At 39.3% G+C, this 13,353-nt stretch overlaps 1 protein-coding gene and 1 long non-coding RNA gene across 2 annotated transcripts; one reads left to right on the top strand and one right to left on the bottom strand.

Moving 5' to 3' along the window:
• Nucleotides 1-299: 299 nt before the first annotated feature.
• Nucleotides 300-1,279, bottom strand: LOC131348087 (uncharacterized). Its single transcript, XR_009203885.1, has 2 exons — nt 922-1,279; nt 300-751 (listed from the first exon to the last, which is right to left on the bottom strand). It is a non-coding gene; the product is annotated as an uncharacterized LOC131348087 (long non-coding RNA).
• A 1,789-nt stretch (nt 1,280-3,068) lies between these two features.
• Nucleotides 3,069-13,180, top strand: tbx16l (T-box transcription factor 16, like). Its single transcript, XM_058382699.1, has 9 exons — nt 3,069-4,528; nt 4,824-4,965; nt 7,226-7,328; nt 7,805-7,969; nt 9,172-9,318; nt 9,703-9,773; nt 9,863-9,933; nt 11,321-11,546; nt 12,147-13,180. Exons 1-9 carry the CDS (start codon nt 4,459-4,461, stop codon nt 12,661-12,663), a joined length of 1,512 nt encoding a protein of 503 aa, XP_058238682.1. The 5' UTR covers nt 3,069-4,458; the 3' UTR covers nt 12,664-13,180.
• The last annotated feature ends 173 nt before the right edge of the window (nt 13,181-13,353 follow it).

Below are 13,353 nucleotides of genomic sequence, written 5' to 3'. Positions count from 1 at the left end.
AAATAAATAAAATGATTTCTGTATATTGTGTGTAAATAAAATATGGATTAAGAACACGAAAAGTTATAGATGCAGGCGGACATGTTTATTGAGACATAGTACATGCGATATTGATTACATTCACAGCGTGTATTATTTGCTAGTAGTTTGACTCGGTCAAGGTTGCCAGTTCCTCCCTCAAGGCACCCGATACAACGTGAGGATGAATAGAACAATTCAACAGGCATACACTGGAAGTAGTTACTGTGTTGACGCACTATTTTTATGACGTTTTAATCATAAATACGGTACAGACAGCATGCAAATCAAAAGAGTTTTATAAATGCTTAATTTCCGGCATAGATTAACAGGGATAACTTTATCGTCATTATATAAGGACGTGTTGTTTTGCAATAAATATATATGTAGGAAATCAAGAAGAAATTAGTACAATGCAGTACATTTAGGAAAACATTCATACTGAAGTTAATTCCATTTGGTGGTTCTGATGGTCGACGCCAGTGAGAAAAGGCAAGAGAACCCTTACCATTACTAAACTCAGTAATGGTAACGGTTTAACCGCCTCCCTCATTCACAGAGACAGTGTGTGTGTGTGTGTGTGTTATCCCACAGGAGGAGGAATGCCGCCCTGGATAGTACATCATCTATACTGTAGTGTCTCCATAATGAACTTACAGTATATGATGATATCCTGTCCAGAAGACAATTTAAGATCTCGGGAGTCTTAGTGTGAGAAATTTCCGGATGATTCCTGTAAAGAAAACAGAAAAAAAAATATTTGATACTTCAAATTATCCTTCAGAAAACCCTTCAACCCTAAGCCCTGAGCTCATACATACATGCAGCCTAATTCATCAACAGTTTAATTGGCTGCCAAAACTGACACGCAGTCGTTCACTTCTCCTTAGTTACTTTGCTCACCTTAAGGTCACTTGTTTTCGAGTCCCCTTGAAGTAGGTGTTAACACCCAGCTTAATTACACTCGCTTGACACCTTCCCTGTCGTCTTTGCTTCCTCTTTATTTGACTGCAGGCTCGGTGTCTCCGTTCTGTCCAGCGTCCCTCCGAGAGTTCTGTCGGATTACCCCCTTCCCTCAGCGCTTTAATGACCTTTACTCATTTGCATATGGTGATGACACGAGGGTTGTCTCACTCTTATCTGGTCTCTCCTTTCTCGCCTTTCAACCAATCGGGTTCCTGTCCTCTATCAACCCTTGAACAGTAACTCCTGACTCTGGTGTGCTTTTACATGTGGATGGACACACCTTCATATCACTCCAGTTGAACCTGGAACTGGACCAAAAAAAAAAAAGAAGTTAGAAGCTAATGAGTCAGTTTATTAGATATGTTTTATAACATTTCAGTTCCAAAGCTGAATATTTTCTCTTCCTCTAATGGGCTAAAGACATGCAGGTTACAGAGACATGAAGTGAACTGTTTAGCTTTTTGTTATGCAGTTCATTGTTTTGATTACAGAAAAGCTTGGGTTTTGGAGAATGGGTGGAGAGATCAAGAAATTTACAAAAACAAATTTTTTCCAGTCAGCTGATCTGTCTTTGAAACCTGAGTTTTTAACTCTTAATAGAATTTTTTTCTCTCTTTATATTCATATTTATTCTCCTTAAACTGAATGTATGATGAGACTCACAAAGGTTCCTCAGAGGCTGCTTAACAGTCGGATCTAGAACCTTTTGGAGTTTGTAAGCTCTTTTCGATTGTCAGGTTTGGTGGCATCCCTAAAGGTTCTAAGTGGAACAGAGTGTTTCCCAATCCCACAATGTAGAACCCTTTGAGGAACCCAGAAACCTTTTCCAAATGATATTGGAGACTCCTTTTGGAAAATATAATAGATATAATAGATATTTCTTTTCATTTTATTGTTGTTTTATTTTATTGCCCCCTCTGTCAATGCCAAAAAGCTGAAAACTGCAGTCACAGGATGTTACCTAGAACCTAAAGGTCCAACACAGATGACTAAATCTTATAACATGTGTGGTACAATAATACAACTAACATGAAATAGGAATATGAATACAGGCATTTAGTGTTAACACAAGTCTGCTATCACTTTAGGACCTTTCTCCTTCTGTTGCCCTTCACAGTTCCTCGTAAACCCAACCTGATCCCAGATCAGCGCACATCTCTGTGTCCTGCATTAGCAGGACTATAGGCTGACATTGGGAGTGACCCCAGTTGCATGTGGTGGCTGTAGGCTCTTCAGCTTGGGTGGGGTGAGTGGGGATGGACAGATATGGGCCAGGCAGATAAGCAAAAGGAGAGTCCTATCAGAGTCGCACCAGAACGTACCAACGCTGGCACTGCAACTTTATCTGCTTGCTTAAATCAGTGAACGTTTTCCATGAAACAGAGATCGCTTACACAGGAAGGATATTCCTACTGGCCTGCATGAGGACATGAGGTCAAGTGGACAAGACCATCTTTACCTTTAAACTTTTACTGTTAGTGATTTAATATAGTCTAAATCTAATCTACCTTAGATGATTATAGATATATTTTCATCTCATGTCTGTAAGATGTTTCACATGTTTACACTGTGTTCACATGGGTTTCTCTGGGTTCTGTGGTTTCCTCCCTCAGTTCCAAAACATGTATACTATATTGCCAAAAGTTTGGGGGTCTGTTCCAACATGACTGCGCACCAGTGCACAAATCAAGGTCCATAAAGACATGGATGAGCGAGTTTGGTGTGGAGGAACTTCACAGAGTCCTGACCTCAACCTGATAGAACACCTTTGGGATGAGTTAGAGCGGAGACTGCGAGCCAGGCCAAAACTGGGACGTCTGCCTTTACATGCACATGAATTTAATATGGAGTTGGCCCACCCTTTGCAGCTTTAACAGCTTCAAATCTTGTGGGAAGACTTTCTACAAGGTTTAGGAGTGTGTTTATGGGAATTTTTGACCCATTCCTCTAGAATTGCATTTGTGAGGTCAGAAATTCCTCCACACCAAACTCACTCATCCATGTCTTTATGGACCTTGCTTTGTACACTGGTGTCCAGTCATGTTGGAACAGGAAGGGGTCGTCCCCAAACTGTTCCCACGAAGTTGGGAGCATGAAATTGTCCAAAATGTCTTGGTATGAAGCTGAAGCATTAAGATTTCCTTTTACTGGAACTAAGGGGCCGAGGCCATCCCCTGAAAAACGACACCTGAATTCAATGATTTGGAGGGGTGTCCCAAAACTTTGGCAATATAGTGTATGTAGATTGATTGGTTATGTTAAATGATTTTATGTGGAAATGTGTGTTCATGGTTCAGTGTAATGGACTGGTATCCTACCTGGCTCAGAGAGGGATGCCAGTGTCCCCAGAATAGGCTCTGGATCCACAATTAAACAAACCATGATGGAGTGGTTATTTTAAAATAGGACGGAGGAAAAACCTTTACTGAAATCTTCCTTTAATAAATGTTGGCATGACCTATATACTATACTGAATTAGTGTTAACTTTCCTTAAACACTATTAGTTCTTCTATTTTAAGCAGAAAATCACAGTAATATGACATATTCAATAATTATTGTAAATGGAAATCCAATCATTTTGTGGGATTTTGGTGTTTGTCCCAGTTAAATTAGGAACTATATACTAGACCATGACTTTAGGATGTAGTCAATACAACAACATTTCTTCAGAATTTTACTTTAAACTTAAGATGATATCAAAAAAAGGCTACAGTTTTTTGATATGTTAATATTTCTCCTGCTGCCTTTGGTAACCATGTTGTCCATAGGTTTGAATGAATGTCCAATGGCAAGTTTTATTAGTTGTGACTAAACCATGAGGAGTTTGAATTGGTGGATCCGTGTCTTTGACATGGTTGATCTAGCCAGAGACAATGAGGTGGAAAAAACGCTCTTGTGTTCAAGTGTCACTATCCACACTTCCTACCATTTACAAGTATTTCTTGTAGGCCTCCTGTCTAGGCCTGGCCAATAAAGAGGCTTTTGGTGGAAGTTGCCTTTTGTTGTTGGTCTCGGATCAATCTTGACATTGGATAGAATGCATAAACCTAGGGCTTGGCCTGGGACAGCTGATCTGAGAACAGGCCAAAAGGACATGTTTTACCCAGAGCTAATAAAGTGGCATGGACAGCACCTAGCTTCCTGCAGTAATAAGGGGACAAACTGCTTGGGTGATTAGCACCTCATGAGGCATTTGTGGGGGGCTGAGGGGCTTCTGAAGTAAGGTTCCCCCTTCTCCCTAAAAACAGGAAAGTGGAGTTCCCAGACACCTCCATGACCAGGACGAGGCCCAAACTGTGAACCAAGAAGGCAGATCAAAGAGCTTGGGATTGATGTTCTAGCCAACATTACACACCTTTTTCACATGAGCAGAGGGTGGGTGTCCACCTGGGAAGAGCTACATCACATCACAGCTCCACAGCTGACTGCTGCACTCACAATCCAGAGTGGTCAGAGACTCCAGCTTCAAGGCCATGTATGTCCACGAGGACTACCCTTATCCACTTAATCCACTGACCAAGAGTTATGGATGCTATCCACAAGGTAAGTGATGCACATTCTTAAAGATTATAGACACCCGGGGGTCACCTTACAACAATGCTGAAATATCCAGCAGTGTTTTTACTCTTGTTGTAAACACTGTACATTTTTTGTTTTGTCTTGTATCATGGTCCTGCAGACATAATATTTTGTCTCTTGTATTTGTGACTTTATGGCAAAACATCTGACAATTTATTTCTGAATGTTGTGGCATTCAGAACTCAGACTAAACATGAAATATAGAGTATGTCTGGGTTTTTTCCGCTAAATAAAAATCTCGTCCCTTTTTATTGAACAGGACAGATGAATTCGGGTTGCCAGGCAAGCTGTAGTGAAGCAGAGTTGATGTCACTTCCAGTTCATGCATCGCTGCAGGGCAGAGAATTGTGGGAGAAATTTAACAGCGTTGGCACTGAGATGCTCATCACTAAAACGGGCAGGTAACTAATCTAAGTCTGAAGTGGTTCTGTTTGTTGCTTGGAATTTCTAGTACTAGGTCATGTTGATGTTAGAAGGAATTTTCTTTAAGTAATCACTTGACAAATCCAATGGTGAATCTCAGAGTGTTGTTTATGCTCTTCAGGTCTCTCGACTATAAAAATGCACATCTTCAAGTGGTAAATAAAGCTGTCCAAATAATTATACAGTGCTCTTCAGAATTATCAGCACCCCTTTTGGGAAAAACGAATAAAAGAAAAAGTTGGTAAAATATTGAAATTATCCACAGACTCAAAAAATATTTGAGGTAAAACTATTAAATGAAAATTCATAAAAATATTGTTTTCTCAAAAACACAAGTGGTGCCATAAGCATCTTTGCAATTTGTGTATTCTGTAGACCAACAGAATCTGTAGTGGTCTTACTCGCACCTGCTCCAAGCGGGTCTCAAACCCGGGTCTCCAGCATGGAGGCAAATGACTGCAGCCACTAGCATGCCTCTTCAGATCAGGGGACTGAGGTTTACCCGCACAGCACCTACCGCTGGCCTATGTTACACTCACCCCCCTAATCCTCACTCCCATCTGGGTCACGGCACCAATGTAACCCCCCCACGTCCTACTCGCACCCGCTCCGAGCGGGTCTCCGGCATGGGAGTCGGACGCACTAACAAGGAGGCTAAAGACTATAGCCACTAGCATCAGTCACTAGTGCACCTCTAGAGATCAGGGGAGTGAGTTTAACCTGCACTAGCCCATACTCAGGCATTCAGTAGCATTCTGTAGTCAAAAAAACCTTGTTTATATGTAATTGAGGTTACTAAGTCTTATCGTTTAGGTAAAGAAAACAGATCTACAACACTTTATACAATAGCCCTCACTCTCCCACCTTAGAAACCAGTCAAATAATGCAATAATGTTAACTCCAGTAACTAATGCTGGTGGTTTGACAACAAGCCTTTTGGCAAGCTCTCTAAATAGTCTGATTGCATGAAAGTGGTGTGTAATTGGAGTTCTGGAGACTTGCTGACTTCATAAAGTCCACAAAATTAGATATTACGTGAATGTCTGTGTTATTATGGCTGATTATGAGGACAAAATACTTGAGTATCGTCTCCTAAACATCATCACAGCTCCAGTTATTCGAGTCCCAAGGCTAGAGATTTTCAAGTGGGAAGCTGTTCTTATATCCATGTTAATATCTCTCCTGATGATGTTGGTCATCATGTTGTCCTTTCCATTGAATGAATCATAGTGTGTGTGTGAGGTTACTGAGTCATATCGTCTAGGTGAAGACAGTCAGAATTTCCCCTCAAATCATTCAGTCCATATAGAGATTTTGAGTGTGTAAACTTTATAGCTATTCTTATAAGATTTCTTACATTTTTTTAACACTCCTATTTAAAGCACCGGAACAGAGGGACATGGACAATAATAAAAGACTCTCATGAATAAAAAGAAAGTCAAATATGAATCAAAACATTAAGTTAGGCATGTACAACTGTACATTCATGCAATTACCCATAAATCATGAGTGTTTTGATGTCCAGGTTTGGTAAAGCCCCTCAGTTTTCTGACAGGAGTGTAACCTTCTAGTCTTATGCTCTTCAAGCCTATCAAACCTTGAAGATCTGTGTGTTGTGTGCTCCGAGACACTTTTCTGCTCAAGTAGCCATTAACGCAAGTTACCATAAACTTCCTGTTAGCTCAAACCAGTCTGGCCTTTCTCCTCTGACCTCTCTCATCAGCAAGGCGTTTCATCCATCAGAACCGCTGCTTAATGTATGTTTTTTCTCCCACACTATCCTGTGTAAACCCTAAAGATTAAAATCTTGTCAGTTGCTGACATTCTAAACCTCCACCAACAACCATGCTACGCTTCAATGTTTGATGCAAACATTAAATGAATCTCTTGACCTGTTTTAATTGGACAGCCGTGTGAATGACAAGGGGTTCGTAATAAAATGGTCACCAACACTACATTGTAACTGATAAATAACCCCGAAGAGCAGCTGTTTAATCATTAACATCATTCCTTGTTTAATAATGTATCGTAAACCATATTTCCAATTTGTGCACGATAATATTTCGTGTACAAAGTCGTCTGCACCATGCTTCGTAATCAACGTTTAATAACTTTCAATAAAAATACATCTCGTTCCGGCAGGCTTCAGTTTGCAGACTAATTATAACCGTGTCGGCGTGAATCATGTCCGTGGTTTTAATCGTGTTTTATTTCTCCCTGTCGTGTTGATTTCTATAGACGCATGTTTCCCAGCTGCAGAGTCACAGTCATGGGGCTGAACCCCAAAGTCAAGTATGTGCTGATGATGGACATGGTGCCGTTTGATAATAACAAGTACAAGGTAACTCCCAGCCCTTCCCTTCAGTACACACACACACACACACACACTTACAAATGCCTTACCATGAGCTTAATACCTCCATATATTTCAATACATATTTCTCTCATTTATTCATGCCTTTGTTTTCTATCTTGTTTATCTATTCATTTCATTTCGAATTATTAATTCAGCAACCGAGACTCACAATATCAACAGCGTGCACTGTGCTTTTAATATATTATAATATAATGGTATTTAAATGACTAGCTGCATACAGCTAAAGAATAAATCTATTCTTTCGTTTGAATTTACATTGATTCATTAGTTTGTTATCTAGAAATATAAACCGAAGGAAAAGCTTTGAATTACAGCAGCACAAAAAGAACTTAGCCTGTAGAAATACAAGCCTACAAAGTTCAGTTTGACGTTTTCATCCTGTTTTGCTGTATATCTATTGGTCAACTCTTCTCGGTTTTTAATGACCGTCCTCTGTGCAGTGGAACGGGGATCTCTGGGAGGTGAGCGGCAAGTCCGATCCCCACCTTCCGAACCGCTTCTTCATCCATCCAGACTCACCCGCTTTGGGAGAAAGGTGGATGCAGTATCCTATCTCCTTCCATAAACTCAAGCTCACCAACAATACACTCAACTCTAAAGGCCTGGTGAGGACACTCATCTTAACACACCTTAAACTCTTTTTTTTTTTAGCATTATAGTAGTGAAGCTCACTATTATAATCATGTTATTATTATTATTATATCTAACAGCATAAAATTAAACTGTTTGTAAAACTCTTAGACATTTATAATATCCATTTTTACTAAAAGAAAGCACAATAACTCAACAGCTACATCAACAATAATGAATTATTGAAATAGATCTATCACTGGGAATGAAATGATAAACAAGCACCAGAAGCTACACCCAGGCCTTTAACTGGACATGCTTTTACATGACAGCCATAAAACCTCAAAAGTAAAATCAGCCACAATGTTCTGGCCAGAATTCAGTGCTTAGAGAAGGAACAGATCTGTTTCATTTTTTTGTTTTTCACTTGCAAGTCTCAGGGGTTGTATATTAAAGGTAGAATGGAAGCAAAACAAAACCTTGAGGGACACCATACTGCGTTGTTTTGGCTCAGAAGGTTTATGAAGTGTTATCTTTAAACTGAACTTAAATGTGTGAAGAAGTGGAACAAGATAATGTTGGAAGACGCACAAATTAGAACCCAGTGCTACAAAATGGAATAAATAAAAACATAATACACTGAGTCATACACTGACCATGCATAACATTATGACCACCTGCCTAATATTGTGTTGTTCCGCCTTTTGCCGCTAAAACAGCCCTGACCCGTCATACACTGTGTATTCTGACACCTTTCTATCAGAACCAGCATTAACTTCTTCAGCGTTTTGAGCAACAGTAGCTCGTCTGTTGGATCGGATCACACGGGCCAGCCTTCTCTCCCCACGTGCATCAGTGAGGCTTGGCCGTCCATGACCCTGTCACCGGTTCACCACTGTTCCTTCCTTGGACCACTTTTGATAGATACTGACCACTGCAGACCGGGAACACCCCACAAGAGCTACAGTTTTGGAGATGCTCTGATCCAGTCGTCTAGCCATCGCAATTAAATCCTTACGCTTGTCCATTTTTCCTGCTTCTAACACATCAACTTTGAGGACAAAATGTTCACTTGCTGCCTAATATATCCCACCCACTAACAGGTGCCATGATGAGGAGATCATCAGTCACTTCACCTGTCAGTGGTCATAATGTTATGGCTGATCGGTGTATATTACAGTGTATATATTTGGAGCCACACCGTCCATGTATTGATGTCTTTTTCACTTTCCAACAGGTGGTGCTTCATTCCATGCACAAATACCAGCCTCGTCTACATATAGTACAGGCTCCAGACCCGTGTGGAGGCCACAGTGGCGGATACCTACGATTTACCTTCCCAGAGGCAGCCTTCATAGCAGTCACATCCTACCAGAACCAAGAGGTGACCTCAGTTATACAACCTTCATGATCTGTTTAACACACAGCTATGGATGTACCTGAGGCTATATTTATAGCCACTGCAATTTTATATACGGAAAATCTAATTCATATTGACTTATTCATTAGCAGTAAATGGAAATGGTCTCTTAAACATGATTGCCATTTAATATTTAAAAGCAAAGAGAAAGACTGATGAGAAATGGTGAAGGTCAAAGTGCCATCTAGTGGTTAACATGTGACCAGAGCTATGGTTTGAGACCTGGGTCAATGTTGTTGAGGTGTCCTCAGTCATTCGATGGATTCTTCTCAGTGTTTGGACATTCAGATGAATCAACATGTGTTCATTCATCCAGAGGTGGTGACACATCTGTCCTTTCTCTACCAGATCACCAAGCTGAAGATCGACAACAACCCCTTCGCCAAAGGCTTTCGTGACAACGGACTCAGCAGGAAGAGGTGACCGATGTACAAGACTACGCGTACAAGCAAATTTTCTTGTAACTGGAAAGACATATGGGAAATCTTTATGCTTTCATCCCAATTAGGTTTAGAGACAAGGATATGAGTCAGAGGTCAGTTTCAGGGCAGCAACCAAACAGGACACAAAATCAGCAAGGTATCTGTAAAGAGTCATACACACACACCACAATTATACATACATGGTTACAAAATTTTGGATAAAGATTCTTTAAATGATGATGATGATGTACAAATAGTAAAAAAACCCCAAACCTCTATTCCTTTTAAAATCTTATTATATTGGTAATCGTCGTTTAGTGACATCATAAACCTGAGACATGAAAATGAAACCTTTCACTGGCCCCATGATATAAATAAAATTAAAATCCAATTTTTTAACACTGTAATTCTGTTACTTTACATTGAGTATCTGTGTAGACATTCTCCAGAGTTTTATACCTTATACTAATATTTTACACCTCATTTTAACATGCTCTTTAGATGAAGTATAAATATGCAATTTATATAATTATAATAAACTAATGGGTATTTAGCTGGTCTTTAATTTTCCTATGTTGTTTTAGATCTTCCCCTGCCTTAACACATCCTGGAAATGGATTTTTATGTAGACTAAATACAGAGGAAGGAAAAAAAGTACATTAAAAAAAAGTTTAATTCCATTATTTTATTTGCAATACAGAAATATTTATATAAATATATATACATACACACACACACTACCAGTCAAAAGTTTGGACACACCTCTTAATTCAATGTTTTTTTGTTTAGGGATTTATTTTCTACATTCTAGAACAATACTGGAGATTTCAACACTATGAAATAACACACATGGGCTTAAGTAATCCATATGTAACGACAACAGTCAGTTGTTATTTTAAGACACGAAGGTCAGGTGTTCTGGAATAGTTCTTGCAAGAACAGTATTGTCAAGTGCATTTACAAAACCCATCAAGCACCATGATGAAACTGGCTCACATGAAGACCATCCCAGTAAAGCAAGACCAAAACTTACCTCTGCTGCAGAGAAGTTCATTTAGAGTTAGCAGCCTCAGAAATCACCAATTAACAGCACCTCAGATTAGAGGCGTTATGAAGGCTTTACAGAGCATCAGTAGCAGACATATCTCAACATCAACTGTTCAAAGGACATTATTGTGTATTTCGGCCGCCTTCAGGATTGTTTTACAATGTAGAAAGAAATAAACATCAGGAAAGACCATGGAATTAGAAGGTGTGTCCAAACTTTTGACTGGTAGTGTGTGTATATATATATATATATATTTTTATTGTGTATCTTGTATGTAAGCAACCTTCCAAGCCACCAGGGGGCCCTGTAAGAATGCAGGATTATAATTAAACAAACAAACAAGTAAATAAATATCTAAACTACATAATGTGTGTGTATATATATATATATATTTATATATATATATTTATATTATGCATAATAACATAACTATCAGGGAATCATTAATGTGAATATGACATTAATAATAATTATTAATAATTGTTCTTCTTTTCAGCAATTCAGCTGGACGAAGATGAAGATGAACAAGTGTCCAGCTCAGTGGAGTCCACTGGTGCAGTGCGTCTGCCGGACATTAAGACCACATCCGTGTCCGTCTCCAACCCTTTCTTATCAGCCTTTAAGTGTGGAAGTGCTGGATTAGCCTGTAGCCAGGAAGGACTGGACCAGTCCATTTCCCATCAATCCCAGTATATACTCAACAAGAACAGAGACTCCAGGAGGTGAGACGATGATGTCATACAATCAATAGAGATGATTCATAGAAATAATAGAGTTGGATGATATGTTTTGGGTTTTATTTATTTATTTAACACATCACGTTCATTTAGCATGCGAAGTATTAAATGTATTTAATTTAATTTATTTACTTTTAATTGATCAAAAGATCAAGTTATTACATTGCTTTTTTCATGCAAAATTAAATTAAAATGGAATACATAATAGAATTTATAAATTTAAAAGTTTACATAATATAATTGTTCAATTCAGTAAAATGTTAGCTTTATTTTAAATTTAAATATATTTAGAATTAATATAATTATTTACTCATTTAATAATCAGTATATTCATACATTAATTCCTTTGCATCATCTTAAAGCTAATAGTTTCTTTCTAGCTTGGATGATTTTACATGCTGAATCATTTTTAATTTTATTTTTTTTAATACCCTTTGGTTATTCCTTGTATGATTTGTCGCTTCACTAGAACTCCTTTTGAAATACTATTGACAGTTTATAATTATTTTAATAGCTTGTATTTATTTCAGTTCATTATAAGGTATTCTAACATGCTTGAATTGTCTCTGTACCCATCTTGTCCAGGCCTGATGACAATCTCCAGTACACGTGTGCCTCTTTGCCAGAAGCTCTCAGCAGCCGAATCCCGATGCCCCAGCAGCAGCCATGTCACAGCCCGGACATCCAGCCCCCAGGCGTACACCAGATTTACTCGACCCAAGCCAATCTCCAGCAGCCCCTCCGCCTGCCGCCCAAACTCAGCCGAATGCAGCTGCCTGAAAGTGTCTTTAGGAGCCTGGATACGAATCCAAAGCCACTGTCTGACATTTTCAACACAATCCGGGCACGCATGGTTGCCAAAGATTCACAAATTAATCCCCTGCACGACCAGACTGCCTCAGGCTCGAACAGGGAAGCAAAAGCCATGATTTTCCCAGCTGTCCAGGACTGCGGAGCGGCATTTTGCGCTGAGCAATACACTGGCCTTACAACAGAGTGGCCTGCGTTCAATGGAAACACAGAGCAGAGCAGCAATGAGCCCAAATCGGTGGCATTTTCACAGCTGGGGGAATACTCTGGAGAAAGGTTTGCTGGGAAATAACTAACGTTATGGACTCAAATAAAACATTTTGTAAAACATGAATATACTAGGGATGTTTTTTTGTACTGGTTATATGAATAAAATGCTATGTTTTTTTTAATATATATATTAATGTAGTTATCTGGAGTTTCTCCTTTGTAGACGTCTGATCGTCTAATCCATTTATTTATAGCATTACCACTATAACTATTAAAGGAGCAGTTTGTGTTGTTTAGTGAACCTTATCGCTCACAAAGAGAATCTTAACTACAGTAAACACAAGAAGAACATGACACCACTGGAGCCGGAGCCAGAGACACAGACACGGGTGATCTGGCTGAGGGTAACAAATCTCACTGATCATTTGAGATAGCAGATCTGATCTGGAAGTGAAATCAGGGACTTGCTGGCTGTTGCAGGCACACAAGGACGGAGTCTAGTTGCTGAATTCTGCACAGCGTTAATGGTAGAGAAGAAAAAGCATGCAACAAGAAGCAAGGCCAGTTTTGGGCATCCAGCTCTGTTAGGAAGAACTTTAAAGGACAAACTATAACACATTTTAGTTCAGAGAAAAGAATCATGGTAAACTGTACAGGTTAATGTTTGTCCTGCAGTTAAAAACAAGCCAGCTGCTCAGGGTTTAACTCTCAGTGCCGGTCCCAAGCCCAGGTAAAATGGAAGGGGTTGGTGAGGAAGGGCATCTGGCGTAAA

Source organism: Hemibagrus wyckioides, linkage group LG28 (assembly GCF_019097595.1).
Source record: "Hemibagrus wyckioides isolate EC202008001 linkage group LG28, SWU_Hwy_1.0, whole genome shotgun sequence".
Taxonomy (NCBI): Eukaryota; Metazoa; Chordata; class Actinopteri; order Siluriformes; family Bagridae; genus Hemibagrus; species Hemibagrus wyckioides.
Note: the sequence above shows the minus strand (reverse complement) of the source record. Positions and strands in the feature narration are given on the sequence as shown.

What these genes read in the sequence shown, in the direction of transcription:
- tbx16l (XM_058382699.1), top strand. Translation starts at nt 4,459, where the DNA reads ATGTATGTCCACGAGGACTACCCTTATCCACTTAATCCACTGACCAAG. An exon ending in TTATGGATGCTATCCACAAG is followed by an intron (nt 4,529 to 4,823) that starts GTAAGTGATGCA and finishes TTTATTGAACAG; the next exon opens with GACAGATGAATTCGGGTTGC. An exon ending in CACTCAACTCTAAAGGCCTG is followed by an intron (nt 7,970 to 9,171) that starts GTGAGGACACTC and finishes ACTTTCCAACAG; the next exon opens with GTGGTGCTTCATTCCATGCA.